This window comes from Leptodactylus fuscus, chromosome 8 (genome assembly GCF_031893055.1).
Source record: "Leptodactylus fuscus isolate aLepFus1 chromosome 8, aLepFus1.hap2, whole genome shotgun sequence".
Classification (NCBI taxonomy): Eukaryota; Metazoa; Chordata; class Amphibia; order Anura; family Leptodactylidae; genus Leptodactylus; species Leptodactylus fuscus.
The window spans coordinates 50,387,831-50,400,566 of record NC_134272.1 but is presented as its reverse complement, the minus strand read 5'-3'; the positions used below and the strand labels follow the sequence as shown (position 1 = coordinate 50,400,566).

The 12,736-nt window shown below is 40.1% G+C and overlaps 1 protein-coding gene across 1 annotated transcript in view; it reads left to right on the top strand.

Annotated features, from left to right (window-relative positions):
- Window positions 1-10,812, top strand: part of CCP110 (centriolar coiled-coil protein 110) — a 32,540-nt gene extending 21,728 nt beyond the window's left edge. The window contains exons 6-14 of the mRNA XM_075285777.1: window positions 1,699-1,858; window positions 2,581-2,723; window positions 4,633-4,749; window positions 4,882-4,983; window positions 5,740-5,856; window positions 6,639-6,718; window positions 8,031-8,093; window positions 8,485-8,544; window positions 9,527-10,812. Coding sequence (XP_075141878.1) covers window positions 1,699-1,858; window positions 2,581-2,723; window positions 4,633-4,749; window positions 4,882-4,983; window positions 5,740-5,856; window positions 6,639-6,718; window positions 8,031-8,093; window positions 8,485-8,544; window positions 9,527-9,602 — 918 coding nt within the window. The 3' untranslated portion in view covers window positions 9,603-10,812. The remainder of the gene's footprint in view (window positions 1-1,698; window positions 1,859-2,580; window positions 2,724-4,632; window positions 4,750-4,881; window positions 4,984-5,739; window positions 5,857-6,638; window positions 6,719-8,030; window positions 8,094-8,484; window positions 8,545-9,526) is intronic.
- Window positions 10,813-12,736: the final 1,924 nt, after the last annotated feature.

Genomic DNA, 12,736 nt, shown 5'->3' with positions numbered 1-12,736 from the left:
TTCAAGAAACTACTTCTAAATTTCTCTGTTTTCTTGTTGGCTCCTTTTCAGGACATCTTGTCTAGAAGTATTGGATATTTGCCAGCAGAACTACTAGAATCTCCCTTATTTAGGAACCTTTAAGTTCTCCTTACAGGGTCATCTCGGGCTTGTTCACATCTGCGCCCGGGACTCAGTTCTGCAGGTTTCCGTTTCTTGCACAAAACAGGGCAGGAGACAAACCTGCCGGCATCTTTCAATCCCATTCATTTGAATGGGTTTGAAAAGTGTCCGGCCGTGAGCGTTTTAGGCTCTCCACAGCAAAACCGTTTTTTTTTTTTTTAAACCAGACACAGTCGACCTGCAGTACTCTGTGTCCGGTTTAAAAAAAAACAAAAACTTTCGCCACGGAGAGCTCAAAACGCTCACCGCCGCTCACGGCCATACTCTGAATGACCTGTTTCCGTCTTCTGCATGCATGCAGAAGACTGAAACCTGATAACAGAGTCCAGACACTGGTGTGAACCCAGCGTCACATAATAGTTTCGTTATTTAGCTTTATATCAAGTAAGATGTGTTCTTGTCTACTTGATTATTAAAGAGGTCGAACCAAGTTTTTATGCTACCCCCTAACCAGATAACATGCTGATCAGTAGAGGTGCTCCTTGGGTTGTGGCATCAATAAGCCAAACTTCCCTATAGTGTCATAGCCAGACTCCAGCTCCTACTGGGATTTTTTCATACATAGCTGTTTTATTTTGAAGCCAGTGTCTGTAACTTTTTCCCGACTCAACCCGCAATTGGTCCCAAATCCGACTTCTCAGCCCTGGGTCCAACCACCAGTCGTTCCCATGTCTAAATGGTGTAGCTGCACACTGCCACTCCACTCATTTTCTACTCTATGAATCTGCTATCATTGGCACCTCCATAGACAGTAAATTGATTTGTCAGTGTGCATGCTCGACAGGGTAATGAGATCCCTCTTCTTGTGATTTTTGGGGGTCCAAGTGGTCGGACCACCACTGATAAACATATTACATTCCATCCTGTAGATGAGGGATAATGTTAAAACTTACTCCCAACCCCTTTAAATTGATGGGTGTAAAACAGAGGTGCCTCAAAATCACAATTGAAACCCCCAGAAGTGTCCCCCATATCACAGTGACAGCCCACAAATATCATCTCAAAAACTTCAGTCCTTCTCTCTTCCTCCTTTTTAATCCCATGTTACGCCATATCACCTCTAACTTTCTTGGTGAATCCTGTGTTTTTGAAGCATTTTTTTTCAGGCATTATATGCCAGATGTCACACCATACTGACATCATATCACAACTGCTCAGACTTACACTTGAGGGATTAGTAGGTGGAATAGCTGCCATCTGCTGAGATATACTGGGCCCCCTAGCCATAGTTTATCTGTAATCTTTAGATTGACCATTTCTGGTTTAAAAATTGTAAAATTCCTTCTTTTATTGTCACTTTTACCAATATTGAAAATTATGACCTAATTTCCAAGTGACATGCCTAGGAAATGAAGGGATTGCTGAAAATGGGCGAGCATTGCGTATTGCTAACTTTGTCTACCTATAGTTTTTGTCTTTTGTTTTTTTTTTCAAGCTGTCTGGAATTCCATGAACAACCTATGAGAGGATACAAGAAAATAAGTCACGGGCTAAAAGTTGTGACCTGTTTTTTTGCTACTGCTATGTATCTTTCAGGAGTTTGAAGAAGAAGGGAGAAGACTGAGGTTCAAGGATGTTGACCTGCCTTCTGATCAAGGTGGTTTGGATAGTGGCAGGATGAGGTCCGACTGGATCGATAGAAGTGACAGTAGTCCGTCTGAGAGTCACTTAGAGATTAGTCACTCTGTCAACACAGGTAAGGTCCTGTCTTAGGTTTCTATCCTACCGTAGTTGTTGCTCATTCAGAAAATCTATATAGGTCCTATTATATAATGTATCTTTAGCTAAAGGGAACCTGTCAGGACTATTTGGGGAACTAAAGCACTCACAGAGCCTTATGGACAGATGGCTTATTGTCCCAGATAGCTCTATGCTAACTCTCTACGAGGCTGGGATAAAAAAAAAAATATATATATATTTACCCTTCTTCTGTACCCTCAACACCCACACGGCTCTTCACTAAAGCCATAGCAGTACACTTCATTTTCAGTATGCATGCACTTATACTTCTCCCAGCTTCAGTGAGCTATACGGGCATTGGGCGCACTAGAGAGGAGTCCAATGAGACTTTTTTTTTGCCATTACAATCATGTACAGTTAGGACTGGGCTATTTGGGACACTAACTCACAGATCTATAAGGGCCTGTGGGTGGTTTAGTATCGTATCCTATAGCTCTGCCAAGTATATTCTGCACCACTCATGGAGCAAATGTTTAATGAAGTAATCTTTGAAGGTGTAATTCTAGTTCAATGACTAAAGGTAGATGATGCAAGGAGACCATGTCAGTGCCTAAAATAAGAAACCAGTGACTGCTCTGTCTGCTTGCCTCTTGCATAATAATTGGCGAATCCTTCTGCATGACTTTGTTGATGTGCTTTTCTCTTCCCTGAGGTAGTTTTTATTTTCTATTTTTACAGTTGGATCGCTTGTTGCTCCTTCGCAGCAAACTTATGGTTCCACAGTTGAGTCGCCGTTCAGTCTTTGGGGATCAGCAGAGAGCAGAGCACCAAAAATATCAGCCTCCAGGTCCCTTAACAGACCAAAGACCAGATGGTCTCAGGTGACTTGTTTATTGGAATCTTTGGTGTAAACTTTTTCTCCTATGTCATTAAAACTCCTTATCAAACTATACAGGGAGCACTTAAATTGTTGTTGACACTGACCTGACACTGCAACTTGTCAAATCCTTTATTTTTATGTGGAATGATCTAGAGAATTCTCTGTACAGTACCTTAACTTGATTTATTGCAAGAACAGCTCATGAAAGGGTTTTACCAAAATAGACATTTATCACCCATTTTCAGGACAAGTGGTATGTCTGATCACTGGGAACCTCACCGATTACTAGACCAGGGATTTCCAATGCCCACAAGCCTCCACACAGCGCAACACTGAATGGAACAGCAGTCATGCATGCCAGTGTGTCAGGCTATTCAAAGTCTGAGACTGCCAGAGATATCCAAATACATAACTTGACTGTTTCTGTCCAAGCCGCTGACATTGAGTAGGACACAAGGCATGTGTGTGACCACTGCTCCATTCAAGTTGCTGACAGTGATTGTGCTTTGAGGAGAAACATAAGGCTACCCATGTTCTAGTGATCAGTGCTGGTTCCAGCTATCAGATATTTACCATGAATATCTATTGTGGGAAAAGCCTTTAAAGGAGGTCTATCATTCAAACTTTTTATTTTTAACTAATCCTATATTCCTGTAGCCTTAAGAAAGAGCATTGAAGACATTCCTTTCTTTTACTGAATCTCGCCAGTTTTTTTTTTTTTTTTAATATAAAAAAAGCCCCTTTCTTGTTCTGCAAATTAGTCTTCACGGAGCACAGGGAGAGTTCCCCTTTGTGCTCCGAGCACACCTGTGTCAATGTCCTTTCCCTGCATCGCTGTCCCTTTCTTCTCTGCTGTTTACGCCTTCTTCATTTTCTTTGGCCCATGTCATCATCCTTTTCCTGCATTGCTTTAGAAAGAGACATCTAAAGCACAAGATTTTGTTTCGTGCCGACGAGGGAAAGAAGCAAAGAGGGGTAGAAGGCGTGAACAGTAAGGAAAACGTGGGGGTGGTGATGCAGGGGGAGAGAACGATGATGCGGGTGTGCTCTGAGCACAAGGGGAACGCCCCCTGTACTCTGTGAAGACTAATTTTCTTTCATTTGCAAAATTAAAAATAAAAGAAGAGAGAATTGGTTAAAAATAAAAAATAAAAATCTGAATGATAACTCCTTTTAAGTTTGCATGAGCGTCAGATAATAAATTCTAAAATATTATTTTATTTATATTATTCTAAAATATTAAGACTGGCTCTATTTCTGTATGCCGGTGTTAAAGAGGTTGTCCAGGCTAAATAGTATTTTCTAATTAGGCCAAGAGAGGTGGGGGGAAAAACTCACCTGTCCCCAATGCGCCGGTGTCCTCCCAGGACAATCTGGTCGTCCACCTACTTGTTGATGAATTTCTCACCTGCTGTGACGTTCCAGATCCCTTCTCTCCGGTGAGGGCACTGATTGACTTTAGTGGTCACGTGACTGCTAATGCCAATCACTGACCTCAGGAAGGGAACTGGTGACGTCTCCGGGTCCATTGTTGAGGCCTTTGATTGGCCTCAGATGTCACGTGGGGTAGATATTTTCACCGGAAGACAACAGAGCTGCAGGACTGGATTGCACTAGGGACAGGGAAGTATGGTTTTCTTTACTTTACTTTAAATAAAATTTTAGACCGGACAACCCTTTAATGAAGTCCCCGACAGCAGTATCTATGCCTGAATTATCAAAAGGCCTTGGCCTCTTAATATTTCATACTTGATGAATGGACAGAAATGGCAATTTCTTCCTATATAACACGTGCCAGTTTTCCAGTCAAGGTGTCCTTGGTTAACTTTGGTCTTAATCTACTTTCATGTTTTAATATGCACTGATGGAGAACTGTCAATATATTCATATTCATTCTTTTGTGTTTGAAGGTTTATAGTCCACAAATGCAAAGAAAACTGAATAAAGTGAGTGCACTGGCCAAAGGTTTCCTTGTACGGAGATTAATGCAGACCGAGAAGCTGAAGAATCTAAAGCAAACCGTGAAAGTACGTGTCATAGGTTTCCCAGTGCTCTGTATATTTCCTGTGTGCTCCATTATCTTATAAGATATGGGATGGTTGATTTTGCAGCAAGTTCATCCTTTTCTACTATATTACAATTATTTTCTTGTTTATTAGGATACTGCAGAGTTTATTAAAACGTTTCATACAGAAGTTCAGCCAAGCAGAGGACTAGTGTCTGCACAGGACATTTCATTACAGGAAAGAGTTGTAGCTCAGGTGAGAGACAACAAGTACTTTGGTCTGGTCCAAGTTCTTTCCTTTTTTATATTTTATATTTCAGTTTTCTGGTTATTTTCCCCTATGTGTTATTACTTGGATATTAGAGGGATTGTTCTTGTCCACTTGAATACGGTATCAGAAATAGTTGAATATGTTCATTCCCATTTAAAGTGAATGGAGTTTTCAGAAACAGCTGAATGATCACTTTTGGCTATTTCTGAAATTCTCATTCAAGCTTTTGTAAAGGGATAGTAGCATGGTTAGTTTGCTCTCCAACCAAGAACCTTGTTCCCAACAATAGTGAAAGTCCCAGAGCACAGACCCCCAGCTAACTTGCGGAGTCTGAAGTTGTGTGGCTCAAGCCGGGGGAAACTGCTCTTTTTCTTAACAGAAAATCTCTAAAATAACTTGTATTACCCAGAGGACGACCTCTATATGACAGTACTCCCTAGCCAAAGTTGTGGTCATAGGAGTCTCGCACACATAGCTGTGCCAGGATTGTCTATATACTGTAATAGTCATGTTCTAAGAATGGCACATTTAGTCAACACTGTTGTACCTTGAAGTTATTAGATGTGTGTGATCGCTAGAGATGGCCAGTGAATCTTGAGGCTGAATCTACCGGTTAGAACAATGGCAGAAAGCCGCCTGTCACTGTCTGACCGTACCCTTGTCTATCATGTAGTTGCCATGTAGAATGTGGATCGCAGTATATTTGATTATTAACCTAAAACCTTTTAATATTGTTTGAAGCTGCGGGCAGCACTGTACGAAATCCACGATATCTTCTTTGCAACTGATGCCACAGAACGGATGAATATTCTGGCTCATGACCGTGAATTACGACGTGAGAAGATGCTCAGGCAGATGGTAATTGTTAAATTTCACAGTGTTTGTATCGTTTATTTCCATATCAGATAAATATATAAAAACCTCAGGTTCCGATCTAAAAAACCTCGTGTGAACTTACCCTAACAGGTAGAGGGGAATAAATCACTGCCAGACATCTATGGCTCTGCTTGGCTCACTTAAGATAAAAGGGTTGATCTCTTCTCTTCTAGTGTAATATAACATAACATTTATGGTGCCTGAATAGCCTTTTTAAAGGCTATTCACGCATATGTTGGGCTCTATCAGCATGATTTTGCTGATAGAGCCCTTTTAAAGCTTCTTTTTTTTTTCTTCCCCCCCCCCCCCCCTCCACTATTTTATGGGATATTCTATGCATTACTATCGTGGCTTGTCATTTTTTTTATTTTTTTTTTGTTGACTCGAGTATAAGCCGAGGGGGCTTTTTCAGCACAAAAACTGTGCTGAAAAACTCGGCTTATACTCGAGTATATACGGTACATTGATAAAATTAGCTACTTTGGCTGATGATCAACCCCAGTGCATTGTATGTTGAATTATCTAGGGGGGCTCACAGAAGGGCCCCTTCACTTTCTGTCTTCTAATATTATAAATTGATATTTTTCCTGAAATTTTTTTTGTACCAGAACTTTTCAGATGATGAATTATTTGTCTGTACTAAAAATATAGTATGATGCTATACTGACCATATTGTATATGCAGACAAATGACATTTCATTATGTTAAAGATTTGCTGATTTGTATAAATTTTAATGATTGAAGATTAATATTTTATAATACAGGAAAAAGTAAAGAGCCCTCGGGATAGGGTGACTCTGTCATCAGCAACTCAGAAATCTCTGGATAGGAAAAAGCTTACCAGGTAACTACATATACACTACAAGCCAGTGTGGTATTAACTTAGTGATGGGCCTATAGACTTTCTATGTCAGTAGCTAACAGGCCCTATTCCGATGCGATAGTTTTTCTACATCACTTGCCTCACAATAAACAGAGTCCAGCCAGGATCCAAAGATTTCCGAGCACAGGCATTTAACCCTTTTGCTACAGTAAATAGTGACCGTGGCAATAAAATGGTTTCAGAGGGAGGGAGCACCATCTATTGGGCACCTGATTGCAAGGTAGTGATGCGCTTACATGGCAGCCGAGAGCCTAATTAAGGCCTCCAGGTCTGCTTTAGTATATCCATATTAGGCTATGCCAGTGTGCGATGGGGAAAAAAAAAATGCTATGAGACTTGGTATGCAACAATGGAAAAGTGCCCAAAATTGGTTTGGTTACTAAGGGCTCGTTCACATCTGCACCCGGGGTCTCCGCTTTCAGATTTCCATTTCCTGCCTGAAACTGGGCAGGAGACGGAAACCTGCAAGCATTTTTCAAACCCATTCAAATTAATGGGTTTGAAAAGTGTCCGGCCGGGGAGCGTTTTGTGCTCTTCGCAGCGAAACCATTATTTTTTTTTTTTTTTTTTTAACCGGACACAAAGTCGGACATGCAGGACTCTATGTCCAGTTTTAAAAAAAACTGTTTTCGCTGCAGAGAGGCCAAAACGCTCACCGGCACTCACGGCTGGACACTGTCTTACAGGTTTCCGTCTTCTGTCTGCAGAAGACGGAAACCCGACAGACGGAGACCGAACGCTGGTGTGAACTCAGCGTAAGCTGCAAAACAAAATGGTAATTGAGGAGTTAAAAACAGACTTAAATGTCTTATGTATTTTATCATCCAGCTTTTACAAAGATTATTTCCGTTTGATCATATGTGAGCTAAAATGTCATTTATGCAAGACTGTTGTGTTTTGCCTGGGTTCTGCATTTTTATGGCAACAATAACAGTCTGTATGTACTTGCCATAAAAAGCTGAAAAAGTGTCTGATCCCCATTAGAAGTCAGTGGGATCTATCTGTGATCCATCAGTTATCTGTAATCCATAGGACAGAAGAGAGATGGATTTTGATTAAATTCCTTTAAGCATCGCTGTACTGTTTGCCTCATACAGAAGCTTTCCTGGGACATACTCCAAACATGTTAACATAGCATGATGCGAGCAGTGTCTTTCTTGTCTACTGAAAACTTCCCTTAGCATTCCATATTGAGATGATCATATTTTCTATTGGCCTGAATTATCTGTATAATGAACCAAACTCTATTCTCATACAAACTCTCATTTTGTAGGGCAGTAGAAATTGGAATGTCAAATAGGAAACCTATCTCAAAACCCAAGGCCTTGGATCCCAGGTGAGTGAGAATACTACACAAAAATACCCTTTATAGTCCTGATACCTGCTGTTTATAAGGACATTTGTTAGATTATTCACATTATTTCAAGCGGCGTTCTGAAACTGGAGAACATTGCTGCCTTCTTCCACAAGCAGCGCCACACCTGTCCACAGGTTGTATATGGCATTGCATATCAGTCCTATTCACTTCAGTACAGCAGAGTTTATGTAACACACACAACCTATGCAGAGATGTAGTTTCTAGAAGAAAGCAGCCATTGTCAGGATATGGCTACGAAGACTATTTATTTATATTTTATTTTAAACAAATGTATTTCTTGTAATGGATCTGATTTACATATACTTTAAAGTATAATCAATCTTTACACTTCTACATTTACTTTCAATAGAATCCTTCAGCCAAGCCAAGGACAAAATGCACCTATCAATAAACTGCTTTCCAGGCAAGGGTAAGTATAACCCCTACATAGTCTTTTAGTACAATCTTCATACATTCCTTGCCTTCCATGTGTGGTAGTCACATGAGCTATACGTGTAGCCACTTTATAATGGTTGTTGGGGGCAGAGTGATGCGATTAAAAGGATGGTTGCCCAAGAATTCTTCCAAGGCCAAGTAGAGCAATGCTTTGTAAACTTTCCATGTGATTGTGGTCTGTGAACTGGCCATTTTAAATGGTTTTCTCCTTAGGGATGAGCACTCTACAATTATAGACCACAGAGGCGATCAATTGCTTTCCACAAAATAAAATGCAAAAAATTTGGATACAATGGTTTGGTTTTTTTTCACATGGACCCCCCAAAATGTGGTTAAAAGCTAATCAAATCATTATATGTACCCCAAAATGGTGCAAAATTAAAGTACAACTTGGCACTCAAAGAGTAAGCCCTCACTTGCATTCAGCTATGTTAACAGAAAAATCTAACTCTTATGAATTTTGGAAGAGAAGGCAAATGAAAAGTGGCACCTGACCATTAACATACAAACTACCATGTGTCCTTAAAAAGGACCTTTCACCACATCCAACAAGTCCAGCTCTTTACAATAGTTAACATTCGCAGCCTCACTGATTCCTGCACAGTTGGAATTTTTTCCTCTAGCCCCACCATTCCTGATCAATCAATACTGTTAGTTTTAGCGCCTAATATACTATTTAGAGTCTGTACTGTCAGGAGGGCAAACAAAGGGGTGTGATTCTGAACTCTGACACTGGCTGGCAACTGCGCTTGTAGCCCGAGAACGATGAGGGCTAGAGAAACATTTCCAACTGTGCTGGGGTGAGTGTTGTAGTGCCTATGAACAGATGCTAAGAACTAGAACTGGTAGAGGTGGTGAAAGGCTCTCTTTAAAGAGGTAAAGTCCCCATATATCTATATAAAAGTAATACAACTGACCTCACTAATATTATTAGTATTTTCTCCATTTGTGTCCAGGAGCATCTGCAAAAAAAACCCCAAGAAAGAGGCCAAATGTTGTGACAATTTACGAAGACAGCATTCCCTGGGATGAAGGAGCAAAAAGCACTCGTTCTAATGGTGTCGCATTATGTTTTGCTGTCTGTTGGATTTGGACCATCGCTACTAAAGAACATGCATGCTCCATTGAATCTGCACGCTAATGCCGACAGCCCAGAGCTTCAGAGTTTTTACTTTGCTATTTTTTTTGCATGATGGTAGCTATACAGCCCGCTCAGAAGATTTGCACATTTTACACCTTTACTACTACTGGGCCTTGAAAAGTTAGAAAATTCTAAATGTCCTAACGAATAGAGTTGGAAAAGGATGTTGTTCTTCAGTTGAAATTCATTGCACAAACCACGATAAAAGGAAAAGGACCATATTCTGCTTTTGAATGTTATACAATTTTCATATAGTAGTGTATTACAATGCAAATATAAATAAGGTATAGCAGTTTTTGGTTGAAAACATAAAATATTGTCTTTTAGGAACATAAGTTGGATAAATCCTAGAGAAATCATGGAGTACAATGGTACTTAACCCTACACTCCTGTGCATACAGTATGTATTGTAAATCACTGCTTTCTCTAGGTTATTGAATATAGGGGTGGTCAGTCTAATGATGGTATGAGGATACATATAGAAGAAAACGTCTGCTATTGAGACCGCCGTACAGATTTCTAAATCCTCCACAGGCAGGGATTTGATGTTGTACTGATTCTATACCAATCTGCTCCGCTCATAGATACTGCAGTCTGCCCAGCCTTTCATATCTAACTTACAGAAGGTGTCTATTATCTTTTATAGTTTGGCCATCTATTTGTAGCACTTGGGTATATATAGCAGTGCCTGTTCACTATGCTTGCTGTGTATACATTAAGGTGATACTTAGTCCCCTTGATTGAAAGATACCCATATATTTACATATAGCGCACATAGTGAGCAGCAACCCTGAGATATTTGTCCACCTATTAGCCTCTTATTTCTCACCAGAACTCCCTTCAAAAGGATGTCCCGACTTTCATGACATATCTGTTTTAGACTGTGTTCACATCTGTGACTGGAGACTTCATTATAACCGTGCTGCTCTATTTGTCCAGTAATATGTCGGATGCAAAGACGCAAACCTGACTGATCCCATTATACTCAGTGAGGTCCAACAACTGAATTGACCAGTGTAGGTGCGAACGAAGTCTTTAAAAAAAAAAAAAAAATGTATTCCCTGCAAAACAACATATCAAGAGCATTTGTAGAGCATAGTTTGAAGAGTCATTTCCTGCTGACAAAGTTCCCTCTAAGGGGGCGTTCACACTACCGTTGGTGTCCGACAGCTAGTGTCTGCTGCTAATGTCCATTCAGACAGAAAAAACCTACATGTCGGGTTTTGCTGTCTGCTTAAAAAGTCGGACATCTTTGGGAATGGACAGTTAAGGACAGACACGGACAGTAAAAGAACGCACCCGATGTCCATTTAAATGAATGCAAAATGTCACGGACACAGTAGTGTCCGATGCTAATGTCCTCACAAGATTTTGAACAGACATTAGCAGCGGACACTAGCTGTCGGACACAGACGGTAGTGTGAACGCTCCCGAAGGCTAAACTCACACATGCAGTTTTGATGCCAGAGCCATAAGTGAATGTAGAAGAGCAGGGTAAAGTCCTTCCTTTATATCTTCTCTTTGGAACTTTGGCATAAAAAAACTGCGTATGTGATTCCAGCCTTAATCGGGATAACTTCTGCTCTGTCACAATGTGTGCTTGGAATCCGCAGACGAAAAAGTTCTGCACATTTTCAGTTTTTAAACAATTGATCCCATTATAGTCATTGGGGTCCACCAGGCTCCGTGTACAACCACTATTACAGTGGTTCATCTGGCCATTATTCTGGTCCTCCAATGGGCCAGAATAACAGATAGGCCAATGCTAGTGTGAACCTAGCATCAGTTTTACAGTCATTTCTTTTTCTTCTATATATTTCTAATACACTAACATTTACAGAGCCTGCATGGCTCCTCATACCAGATGTAAGTGAAAGGTTGTTTATCACAAGTATTTAGATCTCCTTTTTGTGCCGTCTTTACGTTGTACGTTATATATTTGTTCCTATTTATGCTACTACTTGATGTTTATTACTATACTGTTGCACTATTATAAGCTGACTTTACACACCCAACTATTTCACGTCACTTCACTAAATATGACTGTACTGTTTCTATACAATCTGTCCCTACTTCCAGAAATGCAGGATCTACTGATTTTACTCTGTGGAGTCTGCACAAAGGGCAAGAACATTTACTTACTTTACTATGGCTCTGTTATCTTTGAAGTAAGAGATTAATAGTCTTAGTAAATTGACACTCAAAGACACGGGAATGACCCCGTTTTGCGATGCTGTCTACAGTGAATGTGACTATAGCTGATGTTACACATCTGGTTTATATACTCTCCTTTTCTATGAACATTTGTACAACTTCTGTTCTTTTTTCAGAGGATCTTTTCACTCCAAAAGGGCAGACCCAATTTCAAGCTCCCAGTGGCCTTTTTGTTTCTTTTCAAGTGCCAGAACATTTTTATGTATGTTGTATTTATTTATACATATTTAAGTTACAGCTGCATGCAAACTGGTTTCTTTTATAAAGTGTATTTATTTTTGTACATTATTTTGTATGTTTTCTTTGTTCGTGCTTTGCTTGTTTTCTTAAAAGTAATAAAGTTTTTTGTCAACAATTTAAAACCGATTTGTGTATCTTTTAATAGAGGACCTGTCACCAGGTACCAAAGACCTGTGTCATCTAATAGGCGATGTCACGCTGAGCATTTTGGCGTTTTCTCTATCCAAATCCATTCAGACGTTTCAATAATGTAAGCCCTTTTAGCGTCTATGCAAATTAGGGCCTACTAGCCATCATACTAAAGGGCTTATATCTTTGGAATGGCTGAATGAATTTGGATAAACAAATCTCCCAAATGCTCGGGGTGACTTCTATGAAATGATGTAGGTCATTGGGCTTTTCAGAGCAGGAGATGGTTTCCCTTTAAGGGAATGATGAAGCAATATCCAAACTCAAGGGAAGGATCTATCAGTGCAATAGAATGTGATTTATATTCCAGGACTTCATACAGGATAAAGTTTCCTTTCAGCTTTAGAGCTTCTCATGTGATGCCGCAGTGCTGCTTGATGGC